Here is an 18,625-nt window from a genome sequence, read left to right as displayed (position 1 = left end):
GTAATACCATTTGTTGGCACTTAACATGCTTGACACTTTTTTAGGTGCCTTACATTCATCATCTCGTTTCATCCTTGTGACTATACTATAAGGAAGTGTTATCTCCATTTTATGTGAGAGGTTAAGAAGCTTGCCTGATTTCTGCTAGTATGTGGCAGAGTGAGGATTTGACCCTTTATCTGACTCTGGAAACTGTTCTTAATGACCTATGTACTGATTATCTCAAAACCTACTGTATTTTTTTCCTTAGGATAAATTCTAAGGAGATTATTGGGCCAAAGAATATAAATTTAGGCCTATTGATAGCTACTATCATATTGTTTTATGAAGAAGTTAACCACTTTAGACTATCAGTACTTCGAATATATCAGTTTTTCATTGGATATAGTTCTTAAAGATTGAGTACATAAATAACACCACAGGTTAAAAAAATATATTGCGGAGAGAAAACATGCTTAGCAACATGATCTTAGATACTTAAGATTGCCGTTTGTACATTATGGCTCTTCAGGACACAGAGAGCAAATTATGTTGTGCTGGGATAACTGAAGGAACTCCACTACACTACTTCTTCAGGGCCCTTTTGGGAGCCAGTTTAGTGGTAAAGTGAGTTTCTTGGATATTACTTCTTAGAGTGTATCAGGGATTCTCCACATCCATGGACTTTAATTTGTCCCCTGCCAGCTACAGCCACAGTTCTATTTTTGTGCTCTCTGATAATTCGTTGAAGTCTTAATAGTTCTAGAACATGAAAGCTTGTGTTCATTTACTTAGTAATCATAGCCAGTGAACACTAATTATATTTGTAGTTTTTAAAAAAATTACTTTATTTAAAAAATAGAGATGAGGTCTTACTCTGTTGCCCAGGCTGTTCTTGAACTCCTGGGGCTCAAGCAAATCCTCCCGCCTCTGCCTTGCAAAATGCTGGGATTATAGGCATCAGCCATTGCACCCAGCCTATATTAGTAGTTTTTATAAAAGAGACAACCTGGAGCCTGTGAATTCAGATGAGGGGGAAAAATCTTTACTAAGCTTAAACTAAAACTTAGAATTTCTTTCAGCTACAAATGTAGGCTTCAAACTACAGAACCATGGAGTATTACATTGAGTTAGTACGTATCTGTGACTTTGTTACAATAGAAATAATTGAAATTTGTATGTTTCCTCATGTTTGTAGTTATCTTAAAATGCTCATGCTAATCTGTCATTGATATTTTTGTGTGGACCATTTATTTTTCTTAGCTAATTTAGGTTGATGCATATTTTAAGTTGGGCTACTCCTTACTGGTAGTCTAGAACAGTGGAAATTAGTAAAGAATGAAGTTAATGATATCTGTCCACTTTAAGGGATAAGCATCTCAGTTTTAGGCATGGAAATAAGGAGCTACAACTTAAAAATGAGAGAAGATGCAACTCCTTGTACTTGATTGTCAGACTGTGAATGCAAATGTGTGTGTTAAAAAATTTTGAAAGTATTTTCCTATTAGGCTTTGTCTAATAAATATAACACAAGAACTAGTTAGAAATCTTGTGTTCACTTTTATATTGTATTTGATGAAGATGTAGTTTGGCCCGTTGTTAGATTGGAATCTAATGTGCAAATGATTAGTATTTCTAATTAAATATGAATAAACCTAAAGCAATTGCTCTTTCAGACAGGTACAGAAAGTGACCCTCCTTGAAATGCTGTTTCATCTTCTAAATTTCCATACAACTCATTTTATTGGCTCTGTGTAGAATTGGTTTTCACACATTTATTTCACATATACTTCAGTCCATTTTCCTCCTGTCCTCAACATGCCTAGTCAGTCAGTGCAGCCTTGCAAAGCATTGAAGTTACCATTGGCTGGCCTATTGAGTCAAAGGCAGAGTTGTGATTGAGTTTAAGACACTTTGGGCCAGGCATGGTGAGTCACACCTGTAATCCCAGCACTTTGGGAGGCCTAGGCGGGTGGATCACCTGAGGTCGGGAGTTTGAGACCAGCTTGGCCAACATGGTGAAACCCTGTCTCTACTAAACATTCAAAAATGGGCTAGGTGGTGTGGTGGTGGGCGCCTGTCATCCCAGCTGCTCAGGAGGCTGAGGCAGAAGAATCACTTGAACCCAGGAGATGGAGATTGCAGTGAGCCGAGATCACACCACTGTACTCCAGCCTGGGTGACAGAGCGAGACTCTGTCTCAAAAAAAAAAAAAAAAAAAAAAAAAAAGACACTTTGAAGGGTGAGGGGGAATGGAATTTATTAGGCGAAAAGGAAAAAAAAAAAACTCAGCAAAGCCAGAGGGGTTCCCGTTAGCAGGCCCCCATCTCACAAATTGAATCTCGGGTCACCACATAGGAACAGGAGAGGCCAGGCTTCTCTGCCTTGCAAAGGACCTGATCTTCCCGAGTCTCCACCCCTCCTCCTCCCAGTGGGCAGGTGCGTGGGGGATTCTTCTGGAGCCTTTCCCCTAATCTTCCGGTTGTGTCTGTCAAGATCATCAGGCATTAAATTCTCACGAGGAGAGTGCAGCTTAAATCCCCTGCATGCGCAGTTCACGAGAAGGTTCTCGCTATGAGACTAATGGCACTGCTGATCTGACAGGAGGCAAAGCTCAGGCAGTAATGCTCACTTGCCTCCTCTGTGTGTCCCTATTCCTAACAGGCCACAGACCTATACCCGCCCGTGGCATGGGGATTGGGGACCCCTGTGGTAAGATACAAGTAGTAGCTATACTAGAAAGTGTTATGAAGGACAGATTTTTTTTACTGCAGACAGGATAAAACATTGACAAGGAAAATGGAATTCCATAAATGCCCCCTCTACTTATAAATGATAGGATGTTTTTCCTAAACTCACATTTCAGTTGGACCTTAGTTTGCTTCCTGAGGGAGGGGGACAGTACGTCCCCAAGGAATCTCTCCCATCAGTCCTCAGAGGTGATCATGACCACCAGCTAAAATTCCAGATTACACTTTCTTAAATATGGCAGTACAGACAGCGAATGACTGATTATAAGATAGACTAAAGAAAGAGGCTTATTTACTGTATAGAAAACTAAAAATTTATTAGAAAATCTCCACAAGAATTCAGAAGAAACTGAGTGGTAGGTTGGAGAGCAGGACTAAGGATATGAAAAGGAGGGAGATTTCCTTTTGAATGTTGCCTTTGAGGCTCTATCTATATTTAACAAAATTGTACTAACTTAGGTGTAATTTTTAATTTTATCTCTTGTTAAGAACTTTATTGTTCTAGTCCTCATCATTAATCAGTAATTTTAAAATCTTATTAAAGTTTTTGCCAGGTGAGCCTTTAGTTTACTTTTCTTCTATTATCCTTATTCAATATTGAAATATGTTACAGCCTTTCTCATAAAATGAACTGAACACCTTTCCCTATTCTGTTTTTCTAGAACATGTTGTATAAGACAGGAGTTATGCAAAAGTGTGGAAAAATCACATGGAAAGTATCTGAGCCTGGAGACTTGAGGGAGGGAGGTCTTTTTGGGTATCATTTCAATATCTTTAATTTGTCTATTCTAGTTTCTGTGTTTTGTGCTAATTTTGTCATTTCATGTTTTTCCAAAAACCCTTTTGGTTTTGTTTCAAATGTATTAGCATATAGTATTTAATATTTTTATTATGCATTATGAAATATACATGCAAACAAAAGACTACATGTAATATGTACACATATGTAATATGTCTGCTGTTGAAAAAAATAATAGTAAAATGAAGGCCCATATACCCCAAACCCACGTTAGGGCCACCATGTGTCCCCACTCCTCTCCTTCTATCAATTCTCAGCATTTTAAATGCTCTTCCTGTTTGTAAAGAAAATTTTTTTCTGGAGACAGGATCTTGTTACGTTACCCAGACTGGTCTCGAACTCCTGTCCTCAAGCAATCCTCCTGGCTCAGCCTTCCAAAGTGCTGGTATTGTAAGTGTGAGCCACTGCACTTGTCCTTCTTCCAATTTTTTACCCTCAGAACATTCTTGTCTAATATATGTTCCAGTCTCTCTAATGTGGGAGATTTTGTTGTACATTCAATTCACTTATCTTGACTATTACAGAAGGAAATTTTCTTGAAGGTGATAGCAACTTGACCTTTTTGTGTTGCATGCTTGTAGAACATAGACATTTAAATTAAATGATGGTGCATTGTTCAGTTTTCTGTGTGAATTGTATTTAAATACTATTCCTTATCCCCGATCCCCAAACTTTTATTATGTTCTGTAACTTTCAGTGTTTGTCTTTAAAATAAGATTGTTGCTTTATCTCAATGTGATTTTCTAAATTACTGCCTGACTTGTGATTGCTTGTATGAGGTTTTTGTCCTGTAGGTGGTGCTAGAGTCACACCTCATTTTGATAGAAGGTAGAGAAACAACTGAAATTCAGTGTGAAAATAAGATACCACATTTTATAATATTCTTCATGCCTACTTTAATGGTCTACATAAAAGCAGTTTATCTGAATGTTAGATAATAAGTAGATTGCTCTGCTTTGTTCTTAAGAAAAAGCAGAATATTCTATGTTCTCATAAATACTTTCAGATACTTCTTGGAGTATTAATAATATTTTTTGAGGACTTATTTGCTTTAGCACTGTTTTTCACAAAAAATCCTAGGACAGCAGGTACCGTTGCAATCCCTGTTTTTGCAGAGAGTAATCAGGATTAGCAAGATTAAGTAACTTGCCTGCAGTCAACACTTGGTAGGTGGTAATGAAATAGTAGATAGATGGGGTGAGAATGAAACCCAGATCTGCTAGACTCAAGAGTTCCTAGAACTGTGTTATATTGCCTTAGACTAGTAGAGCATAACATAAAACCACAGATGTCAAAATTAACTTGTCTGATGAGTGTGAAATGAGGCACCCACTAATGTATCATAGTAATACATGCCTAAATATTTAATACCTTTAATTTCAGTCTGTGGCTGTGCCAACCAGTGTCGTCACAGTTACTCCTGGAAAGCCATTGAATACTGTAACTACCCTGAAGCCTTCAAGTTTGGGAGCATCATCCACTCCCTCAAATGAGCCCAATCTTAACGCAGAGAACTCAGCAGCTGTTCAGATTAATCTTTCTCCGGTAAGCTCTTACTTACACCTTATATAAATCTTGTTCCTTGCAAGTTCTTTTGAATTGTTTGCTCACTAACACTTGTGTTTGCTTATATTTACATTTTCATATTTAGACAATGCTAGAAAATGTGAAGAAATGCAAGAACTTCCTTGCAATGTTAATAAAACTAGCATGTAGTGGATCACAGTCCCCAGAAATGGGGCAAAATGTGAAGAAGCTGGTGGAACAACTTTTGGTAAGTAGTGCTATAAAATCCTGCAAATTCTGGAGGAATCCATATAATACATTTTAATTGGGAAATGCATATTTTTAAATGAGATTTATTTTATTTATTTAATTAATTAATGTATTTTTTGAGACAGAGTCTCTCTCTGTTGCCAAGTTGGAGTGCAGTGGCATGATCTAGGCTGACTGCAACCTCTGCCTCCTGGGTTCAAATGATTCTCATGCCTCAGTTTCCCAAGTAGCTGGGATTACAGGTGTGCACCACCACGCTCGGCTAATTTTTGTATTTTTAGTAGAGACGGGGTTTTGCCATGTTGATTGGGCTGGTCTCAAACTCCTGGCCTCAAGTGATGCACTTGCCCTGACCTCCCAAAGTGTTGGGATTACAGGTGTGAGCCACCAAGCCCGGCCTGAGATTTATTTTAAATGTAGTTCTTAATAAATTTTGTTTTTTGCTTCTTGAAAGCTTTGTAAAGACTATAAATCTTGGCTAGACAAACCTATTGTATATTTCTTTTGAAAATTTACCTTTTTTAAAAATTGTATATGTTTAAGGTATGCAACATGATGTTTTGATATATATATTATTTCTGTATATGAATCTTGCCTCCCTTACTCTACAAAGGGCCTTGGAGAGAAGGTTCATTATTTAGTCAATAGGAAATTGTTATTAAAATTATGAAATCTCGGCTGGGCGCAGTGGCTCATGCCTGTAATCCCAGCACTTTGGGAGGCGGAGGCAGGTGGATCACCTGAGGTCAGGAGTTTGAGACCAGCCTGGCCAATGTGGTGAAATCTCTTCTCTACTAAAAATATAAAAATTAGCCAGGTGTGGTGGCACACACCTGTAATCCCAGCTGCTTCGAAGGCTGAGGCAGGAGAATGGCTTGAACCTGGGAGGCGGAGGTTGCAGTAAGCTGACATTGCACCACTGTACTCTAGCCCGGGCAACAGAGCAAGACTCTGTCTCAAAAAAAAAAAAAAAAAAAAAAAAAAGAAAGAAAAAAGAATTATGAAATCTCAGAAAGCCAGGCTATCAATAGATAATGAAATTCAGTTCTCATATGTCCAGATAGACACCAAGCTTTGGGACCACAGAAGTTAGTTAATGCTCTTAGGCCTCACTTTCCTTATCTATAAGATTCTCATCTTACAAATGAGAATGTTAAACATGATCGTTGATGTTTCTATGAGTGCCAAGATGCTGTGTCTTTTAGCTACCAAATTATATGCCTTTGGTTTCTTACATCCTCTTTCAGGTAAAATATGTAGGTACACTAAAAAGAGTGAAGGTAGAAGTTAGCAAATATTTCATATTATATGCTTAAGACATGCTGAGGATATAACAGACAAATGGATTTGGATTTTTTGAACTACTATAATATACAGATTTCTCTCACCACGTAATTAGAATTATATTTTTCACATAAAAATTGTCCCTTTTTCCCAGTATAAAATGTGTATATTTCAACTATTATACAGCAAAAACAAGCATAGTTTATAAATATTAAAATACCTTCTTTACTACTGTTTTCAATGCTGCCTGTAAGATGTTAGAGCACACTTGAAATGGTTAGTTTTTCATTTGGGAAGATGTTTTTATTTCAGATGTCTAAAATACCTCATACTAACAAATTTTTAATTCAACTTTCGGGTGTCTTTTTAAAAGTAAACATTGAGCTTTTGATCTTCCCTTTTCAAGGTATGCTAGTTTTGAAAGGGGATATGATGACTTGTTTCTCTGAAATGGAATACTCTAGATGAAGAGACCTGTTGGAAAGGAACACATATCCCATAAAATATTAAAGACTTTTTAGCCACAAAACATATGTGTGAATTTTATGGACAGATAGAAGCAGTTAGGAATTAATCAAATATTGCCTCCAGTTTTAAGATCTGTTTAGAATGACAAAAGCAGTTCTAAAATATTTTGGTTTTAGGATACCTTTAAATTCCTAAAACTTGAGGACTCCCCAAGGCATTTTGTTTTTGTGGGGTTAACATTAAAACTGAAAAATGTTTAACATTTTTTTATTGAAAAAGATTTTTTTTGAGGTAGGGTCTTACTCTGTTACCCAGGCTGGAGTGCAGTGGCATGAATAAGGCTCCCTGCTTTCTTGACCCTCCTGGGATCAAGCAATCCTCCCGCGTCAACCTTCCAGGTGACTGGGACCACTGACATGTACTGCCACACCTGGCTAATTTTTTTATTTTTTTGTAGAGACAGGGTCTTGCTGTGTTCCTCAGGCTGATCTCAAACTCCTGAGCTCAAGTAATCGTCCCACCTTGGCCTGGCGAAGTGCTAGGATTACAGGCATGAGCCACCGTGCCCAGCTTGTTTATTAAAAAATAACAGTAAACCCATTAAATGTTAACATAACTGACATTTAAGTGAAAACTGAGTTTCAAAACAACAACAAAATTGAATGAGAAGAGTGGCATTGCTGTACCAATTTTGCAAATCTCCTTAGTGGCCGACCTAATGGAAAACAGCTGGATTCTCATATCTTCTGCATTTAATCTGTTTTATGATATGTTATTTTTTTGGGAGTATTTGGAGAATATCTGGTCTTGTGAAGAGAGGTGGTTGGAATAGTGATTTTTTTTTAAAAAATAGCTTTTCTCCAGATCATGGTGGATATTCTTTAGAGTCTACTGGTTTATCCTGCATGCTGAATGGATCTTTTACCCACGTATGATTTTTGTAATGACCTTCATTGTTCATTGGGAAAATACTGGTTCACTGAGTTATGCAGATCTTTCAAATGTTTCCAGATTTATTATTTAAGATACCAAAATAACATGCTCATTAAATTCACCACCCTTATTAGAAAATTCTTGTACCAGGAAGCTATCAAGCTCAGAATAGTTGTTACACATTTTTCAAAATTGTAATTTTGGCTTGAGAGCTTTAATTTTTATCATTAGCAACAAATACTATCCATTGTTTTCCTTACTGTTAGAGGTTTAGTTTGTTTTTGAGAAAATAACTAACAAATACCCAAGTCTGAATAACCACAATTGCTTTGCCATTCTTTTCAGTAAAAATGGAAAAAAGTGGCTAGTTTAGCGACTCAATTACAGTGATTTTCCTAGATCCTCTGACTTTGATCTGCAACAAAAATGCTCTATGTGGCCGGGCGCGGTGGCTCACGCTTGTAATCCCAGCACTTTGGGAGGCCGAGGCGGGCGGATCACGAGGTCAGGAGATCAAGACCACGGTGAAACCCCGTCTCTACTAAAAATACAAGAAAATTAGCCGAGCGTGGTGGCGGGCGCCTGTAGTCCCAGCTACTCGGAGAGGCTGAGGCAGGAGAATGGCGTGAACCCAGGAGGCGGAGCTTGCAGTGAGCTGAGATCGCGCCACTGCACTCCAACCTGGGTGACAGAGTGAGACTCTGTCTCAAAAAAAAAAAAAAAAAAAAAAAAAAAAATGCTCTATGGTTCCTATTTTGTTATACACAATATTAAAGAGGTATCTACTGAAGAGTTGAGATTTAGTAAAGTTAATTTTTACTGCTTCATCCAAGGATGTTTCAAAGTGAAATTGGGTCTTTTTTTTAATTTTTATTTTTTGGAGTAAGAGTCTTGCTCTCTTGCTCAGGCTAGAGTGCAGTGGCATGATACTAGCTCACTGCAGCCTCAAACTTACGGGCTCAAGGGCTCCTTCCACTTCACCCTCCAAGTAGCTAGGACTAGAGGTGTGTGCCACCATGCCCAGTTAGTTTTAAAATATTTTTTTGTAGTGACAGGGTCTCACTATGTTGCCCAAGCTAGTCTCCCAACTTCTGGCCTCAAGCGATCCTGCACCCTTGGCCCGCCAAAGTACTGGGATTACAGGTGTGAGCCACTGTGCTTGGCCTTCTGTTTTTTTTTTTTTTTTTTTTTTCTCCAAGCACATAGCACTGTAGAATGTGATGATGGCTGTTTCACTTTGCCATTGCCTTTCTTACCAGTGGTTTTACCCATTGTTGGCTTTGCACCATGTGTGCAAACATTAGCTTAGTGAAAAAGGCTTTCTCTCTCAGATGTTAGTATTAATGGAAAATAATTTAGACTACACATACCCCTGAAATGCTTAATAGTGTAAGCAATGTGTAAAGGTTCCTCAGTTCTTTGAAACTGCTGTTATGGATTTACAATGTCATTCTGAAAATACTCTTGCAGATCCATAGCCAACATCATATTGAATGGGCAAAAGCTCGAACCATTTCCCTTGAGAATTGGAACAAGACAAGGCCTCACCATTCCTTTTTAACATGATACTGGAGGTTGTAGCCAGAGCAGTCAGGCAAGAGAAAGAAATAAAAGGCCTCCAAATAGGAAAAAAAGGAGTAAAACTCTGTCTTCACTGATATGATTCTATGCCTAGAAAATCCTAAAGACTCTGCCAAAAGGCTTCTAGAACTGATAAACGACTTTAGTAAAGTTTCACGGTACAAAATCAGTGTTCAAAAATCAGTAGCATTTCTATACACCAAAAACGTTCTAGCTAAGAGCCAAATCAAGAGCAGAGTCCCATTTACAATAGCCACACACAAAAATGAAGTACCTAGGAATACAGCTAACCAAGGAGGCGAAAGATGTCTACAAGGAGAAATAGAAAACACTGTTGAAAATTCATGCTTATGGGCCGAAAGAATTGATATCATTAAAATAGCCATACTGCCCAAAGCAATTTACAGATTGATGTTATTCCTGTCAAACTACCAATGTCATTTTTCACAGAATTAGAGAAAACTATTTTAAAATTCATATAGGACTGAAAAAGAGCCTGAATAGCCAAAACAATTCTAAGCAAAAAAAAAAAAAAAAAAACAAAAAAAAAAAACCAAAGCCAAGTGACATCACATTACCTGACTTCAGACTATACTATAAGGCTACAGTGACCCAAATAGCATGGCACTGATACAAAAACAGACACATAGACCAATTGAACAGAATAAGGAACCCAGAAATAAAGCTGCACACCTACAACTATCTGATCTTTGACACTGTCGACAAAAATAAGTAATGGGGCCTGGCCACAGTGGCTCACGCCTTTTATAATCCTAGCACTTTGGGAGGCTGAGGCAGGTGGATCGCTTGCAGTCAGGAGATTGAGACCAGTATGGTCAACATGGTGAAACCCCATCTCTACTAAAAAAAATAAAAATTAGCCGGGTGTGGTGGTATATGCCTGTAGTCCCAGCTACTCAGGAGGCCGAGGCAGGGGAATTGCCTGAACCTGGGAGGGGGAGGTTGCAGTGGGCCGAGATCATGCCACTGCACTACAGCCTAGGTGACACAGTGAGACTCTATCTCAAAAAGTAGTGGGGAAAGGACTGATTCTACACATGGTGCTGGGATAACTCATTATCTATGTGCAGAAGAATGAAACTGGACCCCTACTTTTCACCATATATAAAAATTAACTTGAGATGGATTAAAGATTTAAATGTAAGACCTCAAACTGTAAAAGTCCTAGAAGAAAACCCAGGAAATACCCTTCTTGACATCAGCCTTGGCAAAGAATTTATGGCGAACTCTCCAAAAGCAATTGCAACAAAAACAAAAATCGACAAGTGGAACCTAACTAAGCTAAGGGCTTCTGCACAGCAGAAGATACTATCAACAGAGTAAACAGACCACCTACAGAAAGGAAGAAAATATTTGCAAACTGTATATCTGACAAAGGTCTAATATACAGAATCAATAAGGAACTTAAAAATCAACAAGAAAAAACCCCATTAAAAAATAGGTAAACGACACGAACAGACACTTCTGAAAAGAAGACATACAAGCAGCCAACAAACATGAAAAGATGCTCATCATCACTAATCATCAGAGAAATGCAAATCAGAACCACAATGAGATACCATCTCATACTAGTCAAAATGTTATTAAGAAGTCAAAAAACAGATGCTGGTGGGGCTGCAAAGAGAAGGGAACACTTATATGCTGTTGGTGGGAATGTAAATTAGTTTAGCTACTGTGGTAAAGCAGTTTGAAGATTTCTTAAAGAACTAAAAATAGAACTACCATTTGACCCAGCAGTGCCATTACTGGGTATATATCCAAGGGAAAATAAATCATTCCATAAAAAAAGACATATGCACCATGTTTATCGCAGCACTACTCAAAACAGCCAAGACATGGAATCAGCAGAGGTGTTAATTGATAGTGGGTTGGATAAATAAAAAGTGGTACATATATACCATGGAATACTACACAACCATAAAAAAGAACAAGATCATGTTTTTGTAGCAATGTGAATGGCCATTATCCTAAGCAAATTAATGCAGGAATAGAAAACCAGATACTACATGTTCTCATAAGTGGGAGCTAAACGTTAAGTACACATGGACGTAAAGATGGGAACAATAGACACTGAGAACTACTAGAAAGTGGGAGTGAGGGGGTGTGTGGGCTGAAAAACTACCTCCCAGATAACTGTGCTCACTACCTGGGTGACGAGATCATCTGTACCCCAAACTTGTACCTCCTGAATCTAAAATAAAAGCTGAATTTTTTTTTTTTTTTTTAAATCTAAGGTCATAGTTACCTTTCCTTGAGTGCTCCTTCCACAACTTCATGAAGAAAAAACCAGATGTTCTCTGTCACCACACAATTATAATCTTTATTAAGTATATAATATATTAGGCAAAATTTTAAAAACTATATACATTTGAAAAGAATAAGATAATTCAATCAGCTACATCTTACACATTATCACTGGCATCAAGTTATTTCGGAAATACTTCTACTAATTCTGGAAATGTTGTCCCTGGCTCTTGTGTGCAGAGAACACCAGCAGGCTAGCAGATGAATTTCCAAATTGTTTTGGAGAACTTAAACACCGAGGTCTCCAAACTGAGTAACTTCGTGTTCCCCACCCTAAGAAATTTAAGACACCTGTGCCTTCACTTCTTAATTGTTCTTTATTTTTATTTTTTTTTTTGAGACGGAGTCTCGCTTTGTCGCCCAGGCTGGAGTGCAGTGGCGCAGTCTCGGCTCACTGGAAGCTCCACCTCCCGGGTTCACGCCATTCTCCTGCCTCAGCCTCTCCGAGTAGCTGGGACTACAGGCGCCCGCCACCACGCCCGGCTAATTTTTTTTGTATTTTTAGTGGAGACGGGGTTTCACCGTGGTCTCGATCTCCTGACCTCGTGATCCGCCCGCCTCGGCCTCCCAAAGTGCTGGGATTACAAGCGTGAGCCACCGCGCCCGGCCTCTTAATTGTTCTTAACAGATTGTAATAATGTAGTATTACTCAGCCCATCAGCTCTTCTCTTTGCTTCCTGGGATCTTTAAAAGAAAAAAAATCACCCCTTCATTGTATTCTCTATGAATAAACATCTCTATCATTTATGCTTACACATTTCATAGCTGGCATGAAAAAAAGCCTATATTTAATTCACTTTATCATTTGTGAAAAGTTTGCTATATCTGCAATCATGAATTATATACTTTGTCTCTTTCAAAATATTTGTAGACTTAAAATTGTTTCTATTTCTCCCATCCCTCAGGATGCAAAAATCGAAGCAGAAGAATTTACTAGGAAACTGTATGTTGAACTCAAGTCTTCACCTCAGCCTCACCTGGTTCCTTTTCTTAAGGTAGAGTTATGTGTCACCTAGAAGAAATAATTTGGATTAGATTACTCTAAAATAATTAAAAACTGGAATATTTCAATATGACAGCAATTGAATGTGAAGATACTGACCGTGTGGGAGAAACCTCTGAGTGCTTTTGTAAGCTGTAAAGCATGTTCATAATATTATTTTAATTTGGACACTTTGCAAAAAGAGAAGTAACATTTTATTCATGAACATAAGTTCATGCTTATATTGTTTAATGCTTGTATAAGAATATATAGACATACCACAGAGGTATTGCAGGTTTGGTTTCAGACCACCATAAGAAAGCTAATATCACAATAAAGTGAGTCACATGAAATTTTTGGTTTCCAAATGCATATAAAACTTTTTATGGTATACTTTATTAGCTATACGATAGCATTATATTTGAAAAAACAATTACATATATTAATTAAAAAATATTTTATTGCTAAAAAGTGCTGACAATCATCTGAACCTTCAGCAAGTTATATTTTTGATGGTAAAGAATCTTACCTCAATGTTGATGGCTTTTTGCTGGTCAAGGTGGTGGTCACTGAAGGTGGTCACATCCAGCTGTGGCAATGTCTTAAATTAAGACAACAGTGCAATTTGTGTCATCAGTTGATTCTTCCCTTCACAAAAGGTTTCTCTGTAGCATGCAGTGCTGTCTGATAGCATTTCACATACAGCAGAACTTCTTTCAAAATTGGAGTCAGTTCTCTCATATCCTGCCGTTGCTTTGTTAACTAAGTTGTTGTCATATTCTAAATTCTTTGTTACCATCCTAACAACATTTATAGCATTTGACCAGGAGTAGACTCCATCTCAAGAAACCACTTTCTTTGCTCATCTGTAAGAAGCAACTCCTCATCTCTTCCAGTTTTATTGTGAGATTGCAGCAATTCGGTCACATCTTCAGGCTCTACTTTTAACTGTGGTTCTCTTGCTATTTCCATCATATCTGCCGTGACTTCCTACACTGAAGTTCTGAACCCCTCAAAGTCATCCATGAGGATGGGGATCCACTTCTTATGAACTCCTGTTAGTGTTGATATTTTGATCTCCTGCCTGACTCACAAATATACTTAATGGCATCTAGAATGGTGACTCTTTTCCAGAAGGTTTTCAGTTGACTTTGCCCCCAGATTCATCAGAGGAATCACTGTTTATGGCAGCTGTAGTCTTACAAAATATATTTCTTAAACAATAATTGAAAGTAAGAATTACTCCTTGATATATGTGGGCTGCAGAATGGATGTTGTGTTAGCAGACAGGAAAACAATATTTATCTACTTGTACATCTCTATCAGAACTTTTGGGTGATGAGGTGTATTGTCAATGAGTGGTAATATTTTGAAAAGAATCTTTTTTTTTTTTTTTTTTTTCTGAGCAGTAGTTCTCAACAGTGGGCTTAAAATATTCAGTAAACCATGCTATGAACAGATGTGCTGTCATCCATGTTTTGTTCATTGATAGAGCACAAGCAGAGTAGATTCAGCATAATTCTTAAGAGCCCTAGGATTTTTGGAACAGTAAATGAGCATTGGCTTCCACTCGAAGTCACCACCTGCATTAGCCCCTAACAAGAAAGTCAGCCTGTCCTTTGAAGCCTTGAAGCCATGCATTTTTTCCTCAGCTATAAGCTATGAAAGACCTAGCTTCCTCCAATAGAAGGTTGTTTTGTCTCCATTGAAAATCTGTTGTTGGCCAGGCGTGGTGGCTCACGCCTGTAATCCCAGCACTTTGGGAGGCCGAGGCGGGCAGATCACTTGGGGTCAGGAGTTCGAGACCAGCCTGGCCAACATGGAGAAACCCTGACTCTACTAAAAAAAAATAAAAAAATTAGCTGGGCCTGGTGGCACATGCCTATAGTTCCAGCTACTTGGGAGGCTGAGGCAGGAGAATTGCTTGAACCCAGGAGGCAGAGGTTGCAGTGAGCCAAGATCGTGCATTGCACTGTAGCCTGGGTGACAAGAGCGAGACTCTGTCTCAAAAAAAAAAAAAAAAAAAAAAAAAAAAATTCTTAGCTAGATCTTCTGTATGATTTGCTGCAGTTTCTACATCAGTACTTGCAGCTTTACCTTGCACTTTTATGTTAGTTATCAAGAGAGCTTCTTTCCTTAAACTTCATGTGCCAGCCTCTCCTAACTTCATACTTTTCTTCTGCAGCTTCCTCACTTTTCAGCCTTCATAGAATTGAAGAGTTAGTGCTATACTCTGGTTTAGACTTTTGCTTAAGGGAATGTTGTAGCTGGTTTGATCTTTTGTCCACACCACTCAAACTTTCTCCATGTCAGCGATAAGACTGTTTTGTTTTCTTATCATTTATGTGTCACATGGAGTAGCCCTTTGAAGTTCCTTCAAGAATTTTTCCTTTGCATTCACAACTTGGCTGTTTGGCATAAGAGCCCTAGCTTTCCATCTCTGTTGGCTAAACAAATGAAAACTCCAGGAATGAAAAGGCACAACCTACTAGTTTTTAGTTTGAACTGCCTTTACTCTTTAAGTAGGATACAAAGATAGACGCTGACAGTCAGAAAGTATGCTTGGCTGGGCGTGGTGGCTCACACCTGTAATCCCAGCACTTTGGGAGGCTGAGGTTGGCGGATCACCTGAAGTGAGGAGATGGAGACCAGCCTGGCCAACATGGCTGTCTCTGCTAAAAAATACAAAAATTAGCCAGTGGTGGCATGTGCTTGTAGTCCCAGCTACTCAGGATGCTGAGGCAGGAGAATCTCTTGAGTTCAGGAGGCAGAGGTTGCAGAGAGCTGAGATCACACCACTGCACTCCAGCCTGGACAACAGAGTAAGACTCTGTCTCAATAAAAAGAAAATACGCTAGCTCAATTCTTTCAGATTATAAAATTCACTTTGTATTTAATTTTGTTTTGATGTAAAGATATTTCTTTATTTTTAGTTAAAAAAATTTTTTTTGAGATGAGGTTTTGCTCTATCACCCAGGCTGGGGTGTAGTGGTGCGATCACAGCTCACTGCAACCTCACCCTCCTGGGTCCAAGTGATCCTCCCACCTCAGCCCTTGTGGTAACTGGGACTACAGGCATGCACCACCACGCCCTGCTAATTTAATTTTTGTATTTTTTTGTAGAGACGGGGTTTTACCATGTTGCCCAGGCTTTTAAAGACTTCTTTTCTTCCTTTCCTTTTTTTTTTTTTTTTTTTTTTTTTTTGAGACGGGGTCTTGCTCTGTCACCCAGGCTGGAATGCAGTGGCGTGATCTCAGCTCACTGCAACCTCTGCCTCCCGAGTAGCTGGGACTACAGGTGTGTGCCAGCATGCCTGACTAATTTTTGTATTTTTTTGTATAGATGGGGTTTTGCCATGTTGCCTAGGCTGGTCTCAAACTCCTGGCCTCAAGTGATTGCTTGCTTTGGCCTTCCAGAGTGCATGAGCCACTGCACCTATTTCTATCCAAAGTTTGAAAGTTACTTAAATAAGAGACCTAGATTCTGCTGTGGTTTAAATAAACTTATAGATACTAAAGTTATTAATGATCTATTGTAGGGTTTAGATGATTATAGAAAAGTATAATACAGTGTTTACCAAATTGATATTGAGGGAATACAAATAAGTTTAATACTGAGATATAGTAATTTCATATTGGAAAACAAGCACTTTTGGGCTTCAAATTGATTGTATCCTGGATATTGGCAGGATATAAGTAAGTGATACCAGCTGTCTTCAACTGAAATACTTGATACACTTTTGATTGGTTTTAAATTGTAAAGGCATGAAATACCACATTTTGTTTCACAAGTAGCTGATTTGTTAGCAGTGTTTTTTTCCATTCCTCTGCGTTTCCAGAAAAGCGTGGTTGCCTTACGACAACTTCTGCCTAACTCCCAGAGCTTCATCCAGCAATGTGTTCAGCAGACTTCTAGTGACATAGTCATTGCTACCTGTACTACAACAGTAACAACTTCTCCTGTGGTGACAACAACAGTGTCCTCAAGCCAGTCTGAAAAATCAGTGATTGTTTCTGGAGCAACAGCACCCAGAACTGTGTCAGTGCAAACTTTGAACCCACTTGCTGGTCCAGTGGGAGCAAAAGCTGGAGTTGTGACACTTCATTCTGTGGGCCCAGCTGCTGCAACAGGAGGAACAACAGCTGGAACTGTTTTGCTTCAGACTTCAAAACCACTTGTGACATCTGTAGCAAACACAGTGACCACGGTCTCACTGCAACCTGAAAAGCCAGTTGTCTCTGGAACAGCAGTAACACTGTCTCTTCCAGCAGTAACTTTTGGAGAAACTTCAGGTGCAGCTATTTGTCTTCCATCTGTGAAACCTGTTGTTACTTCTGCTGGGACCACATCTGACAAGCCTGTTATTGGGACTCCAATTCAAATCAAACTTGCCCAGCCGGGCCCTGTCCTTTCACAACCAGCTGGGATTCCACAGGCAGTTCAAGTCAAGCAACTAGTGAGTAACATTTTGTTTCTTCCTTAGTTACTTATTTTGAAAATTTTGAACATTCAGAAAACTGGTAAGACTAGTAAAAAACTAGTAAGGCTATATACTGTTTACGGGTTTGACCAATTAATTTTTTTTTTTTTTTTTTACCTCATTTGCTTTGTTTTCCTCTTGCTGCTCACACCTACAAACACACATATAAGTCCTTTTTTTTAAGACAGAGTCTCACTCTGTCGCCCAGGCTGGAGTGCAGTGGCACGATCTCGGCTCACTGTAACCTCCGCCTCCCAGGTTCAAGCATTTCTCATGCCTTACCCTCCTGGGTAGCTGGAATTACAGGTGTGCACCACCACACCTTTCTAATTTTTGTATTTTTGTTAGAGATGGAGTTTCTCCATGTTGGCCAGACTAGTTTTGAACTCCTGGCCTTAAATGATCCACCTTCCTCGGCCTCCCAAAGCACTGGGATTACAGACAGGCGTGAGCCACCACGCCCAGCCGCAAACACACACATAAGTCTTTACTGAACCATCTGAGAGTGGTTGCAAAAATTATGACAATGCACGGTGTATGTATCTCCTAAAAGGCTTTTTTTTTTATAAAACATAACCACAACGTACCTGTTGTCACACACAGGAAATTAATATTGGTACAGTATTTCTGTAGTTGTCCCAATAATGTCTTTTTATTTTTATTTTTTTGTAGAGAGAGGGTCTTGCAATGTTGCCCAAGCTGGTCTCAAACTCTTGGCCTCAAGTGTTCCTCTCGACTTAGACCTCCCAAAATGTTAGGATTACAGGCATGAGCCACTGTACCTGGCTCATTTAATCTAGAATACTTCTCTAGCTTTTTATGGTTGTTTATTATATTGTAATGTTTCAAGTGCCCAGAATATTTGCAGAATAGTCTTTTGTTTTGTCTGATTGTTGTGTTTTTTTGCTAAACTTGGTAGGTTGGGAGGTTCTTGGGTGAAAGAAGGAAATTTTAGCTGTTTGTCGATTAGTGTTTAGAATGTTCTTCTTTATTTAAGAAAAGGTAAGTTTTACCAGAAAACTATGAAAGTATTGTTAACTCATGGGAGATACTACATGGTGCATTAATTAAAAATCATGACGTTTTTAGTAAAGTTCTTCCCTATCTTCTATGATAACAGAGCTTGCTATTCTTTTGGTGAATGTCCTTGTTCTCTTTTGTAATGCTTTGCATTAGAGGCTGTGTTTTAAATCTCTGTTTTGGTTCATTCTGCTTCTTGTGTAGCCTTTCCAGCCCTGTTTGTGTTATCAGAATAAGAGGTATCTGA

At 38.7% G+C, this 18,625-nt stretch overlaps 1 protein-coding gene across 4 annotated transcripts in view; it reads left to right on the top strand.

Annotated features, from left to right (window-relative positions):
• The window catches only part of TAF4B (TATA-box binding protein associated factor 4b), a 167,856-nt gene that overhangs the window by 43,110 nt on the left and 106,121 nt on the right, over positions 1 to 18,625 (top strand). For all 4 annotated transcript variants that reach the window (XM_032152604.1, XM_058438534.1, XM_058438535.1 and 1 more), the window contains exons 4-7: positions 4,912 to 5,073; positions 5,180 to 5,302; positions 12,801 to 12,890; positions 16,717 to 17,334. In XM_032152604.1, coding sequence (XP_032008495.1) covers positions 4,912 to 5,073; positions 5,180 to 5,302; positions 12,801 to 12,890; positions 16,717 to 17,334 — 993 coding nt within the window. The remainder of the gene's footprint in view (positions 1 to 4,911; positions 5,074 to 5,179; positions 5,303 to 12,800; positions 12,891 to 16,716; positions 17,335 to 18,625) is intronic.

This window comes from Hylobates moloch, unplaced genomic scaffold (assembly GCF_009828535.3).
Source record: "Hylobates moloch isolate HMO894 unplaced genomic scaffold, HMol_V3 SCAFFOLD_5, whole genome shotgun sequence".
Taxonomy (NCBI): Eukaryota; Metazoa; Chordata; class Mammalia; order Primates; family Hylobatidae; genus Hylobates; species Hylobates moloch.
The sequence above is the reverse complement of the archived record's forward strand: the minus strand, read 5'-3'. Positions and strand labels throughout refer to the sequence as shown.